This window comes from Pongo abelii, chromosome 18, assembly GCF_028885655.2.
Source record: "Pongo abelii isolate AG06213 chromosome 18, NHGRI_mPonAbe1-v2.0_pri, whole genome shotgun sequence".
Lineage (NCBI taxonomy): Eukaryota > Metazoa > Chordata > Mammalia > Primates > Hominidae > Pongo > Pongo abelii.
Window position 1 is genome coordinate 56830328 of NC_072003.2, and position 11703 is coordinate 56842030.

At 54.8% G+C, this 11703-nt stretch overlaps 1 protein-coding gene across 1 annotated transcript in view; it reads left to right on the forward strand.

Moving 5' to 3' along the window:
- The window catches only part of ADGRG5 (adhesion G protein-coupled receptor G5), a 34135-nt gene extending 23762 nt beyond the window's left edge, over window positions 1-10373 (forward strand). Inside the window, exons 8-13 of the mRNA XM_063717306.1 lie at window positions 273-425; window positions 1157-1278; window positions 1543-1811; window positions 3598-3715; window positions 8002-8279; window positions 8632-10373. Coding sequence (XP_063573376.1) covers window positions 273-425; window positions 1157-1278; window positions 1543-1811; window positions 3598-3715; window positions 8002-8279; window positions 8632-8732 — 1041 coding nt within the window. The 3' untranslated portion in view covers window positions 8733-10373. The remainder of the gene's footprint in view (window positions 1-272; window positions 426-1156; window positions 1279-1542; window positions 1812-3597; window positions 3716-8001; window positions 8280-8631) is intronic.
- Window positions 10374-11703: the final 1330 nt, after the last annotated feature.

Sequence of the window (11703 nt, forward strand, 5' to 3'; positions counted from 1 at the left end):
CCATCATTGTTGTAACATGGGTATGAATGATCCTATTCTGTAGATGACTAAACTGAGGCTCAGAGCAACTTGGCATCTTGCCAGGGTCACTCTGCGAGCCCACAGTGGAGGTAGGACTGGAATCTGAGACTGTCTGAGGCCAAAGGCCAGCCAGTGCCTGGTAAGATGTTGGCAAATGTGCAGTTCAGTCACCGTTGGCCCCCAGGACTCCCAGACACTGATCCGCAGCCTTTCCTCTGCACCCTATGACTGACCCCAGCATCTCTACCCAGGAAGGCTATAATCTGACCTGTGTCTTCTGGAAGGAGGGAGCCAGGAAACAGCCCTGGGGGGGCTGGAGCCCTGAGGGCTGTCGTACAGAGCAGCCCTCCCGCTTTCAGGTGCTCTGCCGCTGCAACCACCTCACCTACTTTGCTGTTCTCATGGTATGTATGCATCCTGAGTGGGGCTCAGAGCTGCAGAGGGACCTGTGTCTGTGGCAGAGAAGCAAGGCAAAAGCTGGCGCAAGGGACAGAAAATCCAACTTAAATGGGCTTAAGCAAAAAAAAAAAAAAAAAAAGATAAAAAACTTTATGGACTCATGTTTCTGGAAAGGCTGGGTTAGGCTTCAGGCATGGCTTGATCCAGGGGCTGATCACTAAGATCACTAAGATAGCACTCTATCTCTGTCCTTCAACTGTGCTTGCTCTGTGCTGGCTTAGCCTTCAAATAGGATCTCCTTGTGAGATAATAATATAGCTGGCAGCAGTTCCAGGCTCATGCCCTGCTAGCTTTCAGGCCAGTGGAATAAAATCTTCTTTTACCCAGTTCTGCCAGCCATGTGCTCATCCCTGACCCAATCACTATAGGCAGGAGGAGGGAGGGCCCTGCTTGACCAGGCCTGGCGCCCCTTTCTGCATGAAGAGGGCAAAGTGGTGGAACCCCCCAGGTGCATAGGGTGTGGGAGAAGGGAGGTACTCATAGAAGAAGAGGGAGATGGGAGCTGTGGAGGGGGCAAAACTGACTGTATCTGCCATGGCCTTGTTCAAGCCAGGTCCATGGCTAGGTTTGTGGGGAAGGGGACTTGGAGAGGAGGCCTCAGGAGGTCCCTCTGACTGAAGATGGGAGGGAGGGCGATACTATGCTTCTGGCCTCCAGCCCCTCTTCCCTCCTGCAGCAACTCTCCCCGGCCCTGGTCCCTGCAGAGTTGCTGGCACCTCTTACGTACATCTCCCTCGTGGGCTGCAGCATCTCCATTGTGGCTTCGCTGATCACAGTCCTGCTGCACTTCCGTTTCAGGTATTCCGCTGCCACAGTGCGGGGCCTGCCCCGCACTGTGGCACATCACCCTTCCTTGTGTCCCGTTTAGTCCACTAGAACTGGGTGTGCTTCTCCAGAGGGTGGGGGCCAGGAGGCGGGAGACCAGCCTTGTGATGCGACTGCTGTGGGATCCCTGCCCCTTCTTTGCCTCAGTTTCCCCGTCGGCATGCACCTGTGCGCCCAGTGGGTAGTGCTGCCTGGGTGATGTCCCTGGGCCATGGAGGGCCATTCTCTCACCTGCAGGAAGCAGAGTGACTCCTTAACACGCATCCACATGAACCTGCATGCCTCTGTGCTGCTCCTGAACATTGCCTTCCTGCTGAGCCCCGCATTCGCAATGTCTCCTGTGCCCGGGTCAGCATGCACGGCTCTGGCCGCTGCCCTGCACTATGCACTGCTCAGCTGCCTCACCTGGATGGCCATCGAGGGCTTCAACCTCTGCCTCCTCCTTGGGCGCGTCTACAACATCTACATCCGCAGATATGTGCTCAAGCTTGGTGTGCTAGGCTGGGGTAAGCACATCATCTCTCCTCTCCTCCTCCTCAGACCTCCAGGTGGGCAGGGTATTGACCCCCTTTAGTCCTTTCTTTCCTCTCCTCCTCATCATCCTAGTGGCCATTACATGACCACCAGCTGTGAACTCTGTCTACACCCACCTCTACTTTCCATGTTACTAATTTTATCACCTCTTCCACCTCCGTCATCACCATCGTCACCTCCTCCACCTCCTTCACCACCATTATCACCTCCTTCACCTTCGTTATCACCATCACCTCCTCCACCTCCATCACTACCGTCATCATCTCCTCCACCTACGTTATCGCCATCACCTCCTCCACCTCATCACCACCGTCATCACCTCCTCCACCTACATCACCACCATCATCACCTCCTCCACCTACATCACCACCTTCTTCACCACCATGATCACCTCCTCCACCTCCATCACCACCTCCTCCACCTTCATCACCATCATCATCACCTCCTCCACCTCCATCACCTCCTCCACCTCCTTCATCACCACCATCATCTCCTCCACCTCCATCACCACCTCCTCCACCTCCATCACCTCCATCATCACCTCCTCCACCTCCATCATCACCATCATCACCTGCTCCATCTCCTCCACCTCTATCACCACCATCATCACCTCCTCCACCTCCATCATCACCATCACCTCCTCCATCTCCTCCACCTCTATCATCACCGTTATCAGCTCCTCTACCTCCATCATCACCATCACCTCCTCCATCTCCTCCACCTCTATCATCACCATCATCACCTCCTCCACCTTCATCATCACCATCATCACCTCCTCCATCTCCTCCACCTCTGTCACCACCATCATCAATCACCTCCTCCACCTCTATCACCATCATCATCACCTCCTCCATCTCCTCCACCTCTGTCATCTCTGTCATCACCATCATCACTTCCTCCACCTCTACTACCTCCTCCACCTCTACTACCACCATCATCACCTCCTCCACCTCCATCACCATCATCATCACCTCCTCCATCTCCTCCACCTCTGTCATCAGCATCATCACCTCCTCCACCTCCATCATCACCATCATCACCTCCTCCACCTCCATCATCACCATCATTACCTCCTCCACCTCCATCATCAGCATCATCACCTCCTCCACCTCCATCATCACCATCACCTCCTCCATCTCCTCCACCTCTATCATCATCATCATTACCTCCTCCATGTCTATCATCACTATCACCTCCTCCATCTTCTCCACCTCTATCGTCACCATCATCACCTCCTCCACCTCCACTAACACCATCATCACCTCCATCTCCTCCACCTCCATCAGCACCATCATCACATCCTCTACCTCCATTACTACCATCATTTTCTGTACCTCCTTCACCACCGTCACCACCTCCTCCCCCACCTACTCCACCTCCATCACCACCATCATCCCTTCCTCCACCTTCTCTATCTCCAGCAGCACCATCACTGGTACCTTCATCACCATCCTTGCCCCTTTCTTGCTTATCTCTATTTCCTCAGCAGTTCCCCAGTCCTCCCTCCCATTTGCTCCCCACCAGCACCTTCCCAGTGTGACCACTCCTCCCTCCACCACTGTTCCGTCATACAGCCATCACTAACATCATCTTGGAGGAGAGCTTCCTCCAAACCACCAGGCTCATTGCTCTGAAGCCGGGGGCTCAGAACAGTCTCCTCCCAGTTGTCCCTTGACCAGTGAAATTCTGTGTCAGCAGCCCCAGGGACCGAGGGCCAGCCCTCTCCCACATCTCCTGAGCCTTCGTCCCACCTCTCAGGGGCCCCAGCCCTCCTGGTGCTGCTTTCCCTCTCTGTCAAGAGCTCGGTATACGGACCCTGCACGATCCCCGTCTTCGACAGCTGGGAGAATGGCACAGCCTTCCAGAACATGTCCATGTGAGTGCCCTCAGGGCTGCAGTGGGCTCCCTGGCCTGGCAGAAGGGCCACATGGGCCTGGGGCTCCAAATGGAATATCCTGGAGGCAAGGCACTGGCTGTGGGGCAGAGAGGGAGCTGGGGCTTAGACAGGGGGGTTTGCAGGGGGCTCCACCACATCCCTTTCATGGATCCAGGTCTCCTGAAGAGGCAGCCTTGTGTTCTATGCTGGCGAAGTCTACGAAGCCAGCATCTGCTCGCCAACCTGCCAGGGCAGCGGGCCTCCCACCTCCTCTCTCCTGCCCTGCCCTCCAGTGCCCAGGCCCTGAGGGTCTGACTCAGCCTGCACTTGACTCTGTTCCCCTGCAGACCACCTTGCTGCACCTACCCAGGCTCCAACTCCTCCCGACCTGCCAGGCCTCTCAAGCCCTCCTAGTTGGACAAGAGTGCTGTGGGGGCTGGGCTTGGGGGAGGCAAAGAGAGGCAGCAAGGTGGGCCTTTAGGGGCCGGGGGACATACTGCTGCTTTTTTTTTTTTTTTTATAGCCCCTCCCTGCAGGCGAGGACATTAAGCTTTTTATTATTATGCAGCATTTCTAACAGCCAGACATAGACTAGCCTAAGGAACCCCCGTGGGCCCATCACTCACTTGCAGCCGGCTGTGGAATCTTTTTCCTTCTTGGCTGATGCAGGCTCAGGATGGGGGCTGATTCTGTGGCAGGCCCTGGGTATCAGCCGGCTTCGTTTTCACAAGGGCAAGGGCCGGGTCCTGTTGCCAGCCCTATTTTACAGTTAGGGCACCTGAGAAACAGGCAGCTTAAGAACTGTACTTGAGGAGCCCCAGCCAGTCAGTGGCAGAGCTGGGGCTTGGTCTCTGGCAGGCTGGTCCAAAGCCGGGCCCCCAGCCCCTGAGGCAAGGCCGGGGCACTGCGTGCTACCTAGGTGGGGCTGATCCCTCTCACAGTGAGGCTTGGGTGTATCAGAGGACACGTGACTTCAATTTACATGAATTGTTCTCTGCAATCTCCACGACAACCCATAAGGCAAGTACATAATCATCCCCATCCTACAGATGAGGAAACAGAGGCTCTGGCCTTAGTTTACATACTCTCTGAAGATGTATTTTCTTTTCTTTCTTTTTTTTTTTTTTTGAGATGGAGTTTTGCTCTTGTTGCCCAGGCTGGAGTGCAATGGTGTGATCTCGGCTCACTGCAACCTCTCCCTCCTGGGTTCAAGCGATTCTCCTGCCTCAGCCTCCCGAGTAGCTGGGATTACAGGTGCCTGCCACCACGCTCAGTTAATTTTTGTATTTTTAGTAGAGACAGAGTTTCAGCATGTTGGCCAGACTGGTCTCAACTTCTGACCTCAGGTGATCCGTTTGCCCTGGCCTCCCCAAGTGCTGGGATTACAGGCGTGAGCCACTACACCCAGCCTATTTTCTTATATAATAATGTGATGAGGACAAAGGAGCTTTAGTGACACGTCCACAGGACCCACTAATGCACAGATGTTAGAGAACACCCACCTACAAGCCAGCTTCTCCCTGGGTCTTCCTCACTCTGCCGTCTCCTCTCAGGAAACAATTACCTTGGGGTTTGTGATTTTTTTTAATCTTAAATTTAAAACATCTCTTACTATGTATATACACATTCCTAAACCCAAACATCAGTTAAAAACCAAAAACAGGCTGGGCGCGGTGGCTCACGCCTGTAATCCCAGCACTTTGGGGGCCGAGGCGGGCAGATTATGAGGTCAGGAGATCAAGACCATCCTGGCCAACATGGTGAAACCCTGTCTGTACTAAAAATACAAAAATTAGCCAGGCATGGTGGCGGGTGCCTGTAGTCCCAGCTACTCGGGAGGCTGAGGCAGGAGAATCACTTGAACCCGAGAGGCAGAGGTTGCAGTGAGCCAAGATCACGCCACTGCACTCCAGCCTGGGCGACAGCGAGACGCCGACTCAAACAAACAAACAAATAAAAAACACATCCTGGCCAACATGGAGAAATCCCATCTCTACTAAAAATACAAAAATTAGCCGGACGTGGTGGCGGGCGCCGGTAATCCCAGCTACTCGGGAGGCTGAGTCAGGAGAATCGCTTGAAGCTGGGAGGTGGAGATTGCAGTGAGCCAAGGTTGCGGCACTGCACTCCAGCCTGGAGACAGAGTGAGACTCCATCTCAAAAAACAAAACAAAACAAATACAACCCTTGAAAATCATTCAGATGTCTGCTGACGGGATGCTGGATGAATGGACTGTGGTAGAGCTGCCCCCGTGGTGATATTCCCTAGTGGTGAAAGTGAGTGGTCGCCTACCACACTCATCAACTTGGAGGAATCCCAAAATAATGTCCTGGGACCCTTGTGACTGAAGGGGCAGGAGCCACAAAGTGAACCTGAGCAGGGGATTGTGACAGTTAGGGGCTCAGGCTCTGAGCCTGGGGCTTTAGGTTCCAGCTTTGCCTCTAACTGGAATGTGTTCCTGAGCAGAGCCTGAGTTTCCTCATCTGCAGGATGAGGATGATTATGTACTTGCCTTATGGGTTGTTGTGGGGATTGCAGGGGACAAGTCACATAAAGCACATCGTTACTGGTGGAGGGTGTCCAGGTTCTTGGCGTCTTGAACCAAGAATGGGACAAGCCTGGGCATGGTAGCTCATGCCTGTAATCCCAGCACTTTGGAAGGCCGAGGCAGGTGGATCAACTGAGGTCAGGAGTTCGAGATCAGCCTGGACAACATGGTGAAACCCTGTCTTTACTAAAAATACACAAAAATTAGCTGGGCGTGGTGTCGGGTGTCTGTAGTCCCAGCTACTCAGGAGGCTGAGAGAGAGTTGCTTGAACCCGGGAGGCGGAGGTTGCAGTGAGCCAAGATCACGCCACTGCACTCCATCCAGCATGGCAACAGAGACTCCCTCTCAAAAAAAAACCTTTTTTTTTTTTTTTTTTTTGTGAGGAATGAATTAAGCAACAAAAGCAAAGATTGATTGAAAATGAAAGTACGCGCTACAGTGTGGGAGTGGGCCAGAGCACAGGGCCTCAAGAACCCTGTTACAGAATTTGTGGAGGTTTAAATACACTCTAGAGGTTTCCATTGGTTACTTGGTGTACGCCCTCTGTAAATGAAGAGGATGAAGTAAAATTACAAAGTCATTTGGCATACGCCCTATGTAAATGGAGAGGATATTTTCTGTCACAGCTGAAGTGTTTCCATTTGATTTATTTTTATTTATTTTGAGATGGAATCTCGCTCTGTCACCCAGGCTAGAGTGCAGTGGTGCGATCTTGGCTCACTGCAACCTCTGCCTCTCGGGTTCAAGTGATTCTCCTGCCTCAGCCTCCCGAGTAGCTGGGACTACAGGCACCCGCCACCATGCCTGGCTAATTTTTGTATTTTTAGTACAGACGGGGTTTCACCATGTTGGCCAGGATGGTCTCCAACTCCTGACCTCAAGTGATTCGCCCACCTTGGCCTCCCAAAGTGCTGGGATTACAGGCATGAGCCACCGCGCCTGGCCTCCATTTGATTTAGTTCTAGGAAGTCCTTACGTTCCCTCTCTCTAAACCCTATTCTCCTGCCTCAGCATGACATTGTGTTCGACTAAAAGGTGGCATCTGTCTTGAAGGTGACTTGGGGAGGCAAAGCGCAGAGGCCTCCAGGAGGGCCCGGGACCGGGGCTGGCTTTGGTTAGTTCTCCATGGCTCTGTGCTCAGCCCTCAGTGGGCTCTCCTGCTGCTCTGCGTGCTCTCAGGTTGACACTTGGAGGGTCCCTGTCCACCAAGCCACGGGTTGGCAGCCCGCCCACTCTCCAGCGCAGGCCATGGTGGCCCCGTCTAGGTGGGGAGTGGCTCCTGGGGAGGGGCGTCCCACTGCAGAGATGATGATGAGGCAGTGACAACCATGTAGTGGGGTGGAAGGGGAGGTTTCCAGGAAACAGGGCTCCGGGCCAAGGATCCAATAGAGGATGGGGCATGCCGGCCTTGGGCTGGCCATGGAAGCAGAGAGGAGTGAGATGTGGAAAGGAGAGAGGAAGAATTTTCAGGGGGTGAAGACGCGGGGACGTGAGAGAAACCACTGTGACTGGAAAGGTGCGCATGAGGGAGCTTCAGATTGTTGACCAAGGAGGCAGATGTGTCCTCTGATGGTGGCCTGGCTAGAAAGCCAGGTGAGGGGTTTCACCGTGTGTTCAGTCTGGCAAGAAACAATAGGGCCTGAGCCAGGAGACCGAGTGGGGCTTCAGGGAGTGATGCTGGCCTCCCCGCAGGCCTGGGAGCCACCGTGAGCCTGACACGTCACCCTCCCCTGCAGATGCTGGGTGCGGAGCCCCGTGGTGCACAGTGTCCTGGTCATGGGCTACGGCGGCCTCACGTCCCTCTTCAACCTGGTGGTGCTGGCCTGGGCACTGTGGACCCTGCGCAGGCTGCGGGCGCGGGTGGATGCACCGAGTTCCAGGGCCTGCCATGACACTGTCACTGTGCTGGGCCTCACCGTGCTGCTGGGAACCACCTGGGCTTTGGCCTTCTTTTCTTTTGGCGTCTTCCTGCTGCCCCAGCTGTTCCTCTTCACCATCTTAAACTCGCTCTACGGTAGGGCCAGAGGGCAGCCTGGAGGAAGCCGCCTGGCAGGGGGTGTATGGCTGGTGGGATGTTCACTGCCAAAGGGGTTCAGGTGAAGGGGGCGAGTGGGGGACTGATGTCCAGCCCACAGCTCCACTAGCTAAGCTGGTGGGGGCTACATCTGCATGAAGGTACCCGATGGACTGGCCACAGCAGCTCTTCCAGCTCTGAGGCTCTGCCCCCTGGCCTCCTACAGTAAGAGATTCTGGGAGTTGCTCATGGGCCCCAGGGAGGCCAGCTCGCTGCAGCCAAGGAGACCCTGGCCTTTGAGGAAGCCCACGCTGCCTCGTGGAACTCCCACCTACCAGCCTTTCTCTTGCAGGTTTCTTCCTTTTCCTGTGGTTCTGCTCCCAGCGGTGCCGCTCAGAAGCAGAGGCCAAGGCACAGATAGAGGCCTTCAGCTCCTCCCAGACAACGCCGTAGTCTGGGCCTCCTGGCCTGGAACCCTCAGCCTCCCTGGCTGCCAGTAGCCTGAGGCTACAGCTCCCGCTAGAGAGGGTGGCAGGCCTGCTACTGGACCCCAGAGGCCACTGTGACTGCCAAGGGGTCTTTTGCACTTCCACGGCCTCTCCAGGCACTGAGGGGAAGGCATTGCTCTACCTCTCCCTGACATTTTGCTCCGGGGCAGATCCAACCTTACCTGGGGCAGCAAACTTTGTCCTGGTACCTGGGCCCAGCTCACCAGGGATGTGGGCAGAGCACCAGCCTGGGCATCAGGAGGCCGAGTTTCAAGGACTGTCTCTGAGTCTGTCTGTATGACCTTGGGCCTGCCACTTCTCACAGACCCTAGGTATCCATAGCTGTGACATGGGGGCAAGCGGCCTTGTTCCAGCCTAACCCAGGAGCTTAGTAAAAATTGCATGAGACCAGGGGGAAGAGTGTCAGCGTGGGGTGGGAATTCCCGCGGCCTCCACCTGCTTGCTAGGGGCAGGATCTCATCCAGGCTGCCCTGGAAGCACCTGCTTGGCCCTGCCACCTTCCTCCGGGGGAGGGCCAGATGGCATCCTGGCTTGGGGTGGGTGGGACCTACCCAGGCTCTGAGACTTTACTGGCCTATGCCTGAGGCCTCTTTTCTTTTAACTCCCTAAATTATGATGACTCCAAGTCCAAGCCCACCCTTCCCAAAGTTTGGGAGGTTCCGCCGTTCCCAGAGGCTCCTCCTGCGGTGCTCCCAAGACTTCCATAGACCATTTGGACCAGTAGCCCATCCCACAGTTTTCTTGGGGGCAGAGGAAAACACTTCTTTCTCCTCCAGCTGAATCAGCTGGATCCCAGTGACCTGGCTGTTTGGTGATTGGGCAGGATTGAATTTGCGCAGGTAGGCGTGAGAGTGTGGGTTTTAAATTCGAAGCTCAGGCCATAGTTGCAGAGAATCACCCTTTACACCAGACCTTCATGAGACAGTGCTCATGAAGCCAGTGCGTTTCCCAGGACGAACACTAGGGAGCACCGCTGGTCCACACTCAGAGGCCCTTGGCGCCAAGACTGCATCTAGAATCACTCAAACACCTGTTTGCAGACCCCATGCACCAGCTGGAGAGGCCGTAACTGCAGGACTGCGCCTACTGAGTGACCCATTTCCTCCAGGAGGAAAGGCAAGACACGTTTACACAGCCATTTGTCTCTTTTCCCAATGCGGCGGTGCGCTGTCGCTCTTGGGGGCTGCACCCCAGACATAGCTGGCACCAGAGCAGGGCTGGGATGGGTGCTCAGGGCCCTGCCCCAAGCCATTGGGCAGTTTTGATGACGTCGAAGGTCACAGGCAGAAAATCGGAGCAGGATTTCCCCTGGGGAAAAGTTCTCCCGGGACATCTTCTGCTCTTCTGTACATTTCTAGATGCAAATAACTCCTTCACCAGGCAGGGAGTGGCGTAGGCTCTGGAGCCAGGCTGCCTGGGCTCCAATGCCAGCTCTGTCACTTGCTAGCTGTGAGACTGTGGACAAACCACTCAGCCTCTGTGTGCCTCAGTTTTCCTATTTGTAAAATAGAGGCCATAGTGGTACCTATTTTGAAGACTAAGTAAAAGAATTCAAATAAAGAGACTTGGCACAGAGTAAGTGCTCAGTAAATGGTTACTGGTATTCTCATTAGTATTTTTGCTATTATTATTAACAGTGTTAACTGAGTTTCAGAGGCCAGCCTGTCTAAGCCCCAGGCCCAGCTCTGCTCAACCTTGTAGGCACAACCCCTTCTTAGGCACATCTCACCATGCCTCAGTTTCTTTCCCCAGAGGGGTCTCTATTCCCACCTCGCTGACTTTCTGCTGTTCTAGGAATAGTCCCCACACAGTGCAGCCTCCAGGCCATGCCACATGTCCCCTGACCTCCCAGTTCCCCAATCTTCCGGTCTATAGAAATTCCTGGTGGTCATTTATCACATCTTCTACAAAATTGCCCCAGCGGTGCATAGAGAAGGCCTCTTTCCCACACTAACTCCAGGCATACTCTCCCCACCCCCGCCACCATCTGGGTGATGTGAGCACCCATCCAAGCTCCCATGGTTAAGCCCAGGCTCTCCAGGCCTTGGGGCAGGGGGTCCCCTTGCTAATGAGGGTCCCGAGGAATTATGGGAACCTTTAGCCCTTCTCTTGGGCAGCTCCAGGGAGTGGGGACACAGGCTCCTGCTATGGCTGGGTCTGCATAGAGCCCCCCAGGCCAGGACCTGGCCTCTCAGACCCCACCAAGCCCAGGGCTTGCCTGAGGGAGGATGTGGCCACAGTGATACAGGATGAGACTGGCAGTTCCAGGAAGCAGCCCCAAGCTTGTGGCCCTGAGCGCCGCTGGGGTCCAGGCCCTGGGCAGGGACCACTTCCTGGAAATGTCTCACTGGGTGTGGGTCAGGGACTGAGGGAGATAGTGTGGAGCCAGGCAGGGCCCTGCTTCCCCTTCCTCTCCCTCCCAGCAGAGCCCAGAGGGGGCCCTGGGGCCAGCTCTTGGGAGCTTCCAGACTCGGCAGGAGGATGGAATCGGGTGGAGTCTGGGGGCTGCTGTTCAGGGCCAGGGACTCAGAGCAGGCACTTGGTGAACGGATGACATGTAAATGTCAATGGGACCACAGATTAGGAGATTTCTGTGTGTGGTTTTGTTAGTGTTACTTCAGAAAGGAGTGTGTGCATGTGTGTGTATGGGGGGGGGCAGCTATTGAAAATAGGGTTGCCAGATAAAATATCAGATGCTCAATTTGGGAGACATACTAAAACATTATTCATTGTCTACCTGGATTCACATGTAGCAGGGTATCCTATGTGTTGATGTATTTTGATTTTGCTAAACCTGGAAGCTCTAATGAGAAGAGCATTGGCTCAGGAGTCCGGGATGTGGACTCTTCACTCTCTAAATCCACCCAGGCTGTGCTGAGGGGGAAGACCCTCTGCCCACTGGATGAGTCCCCCTC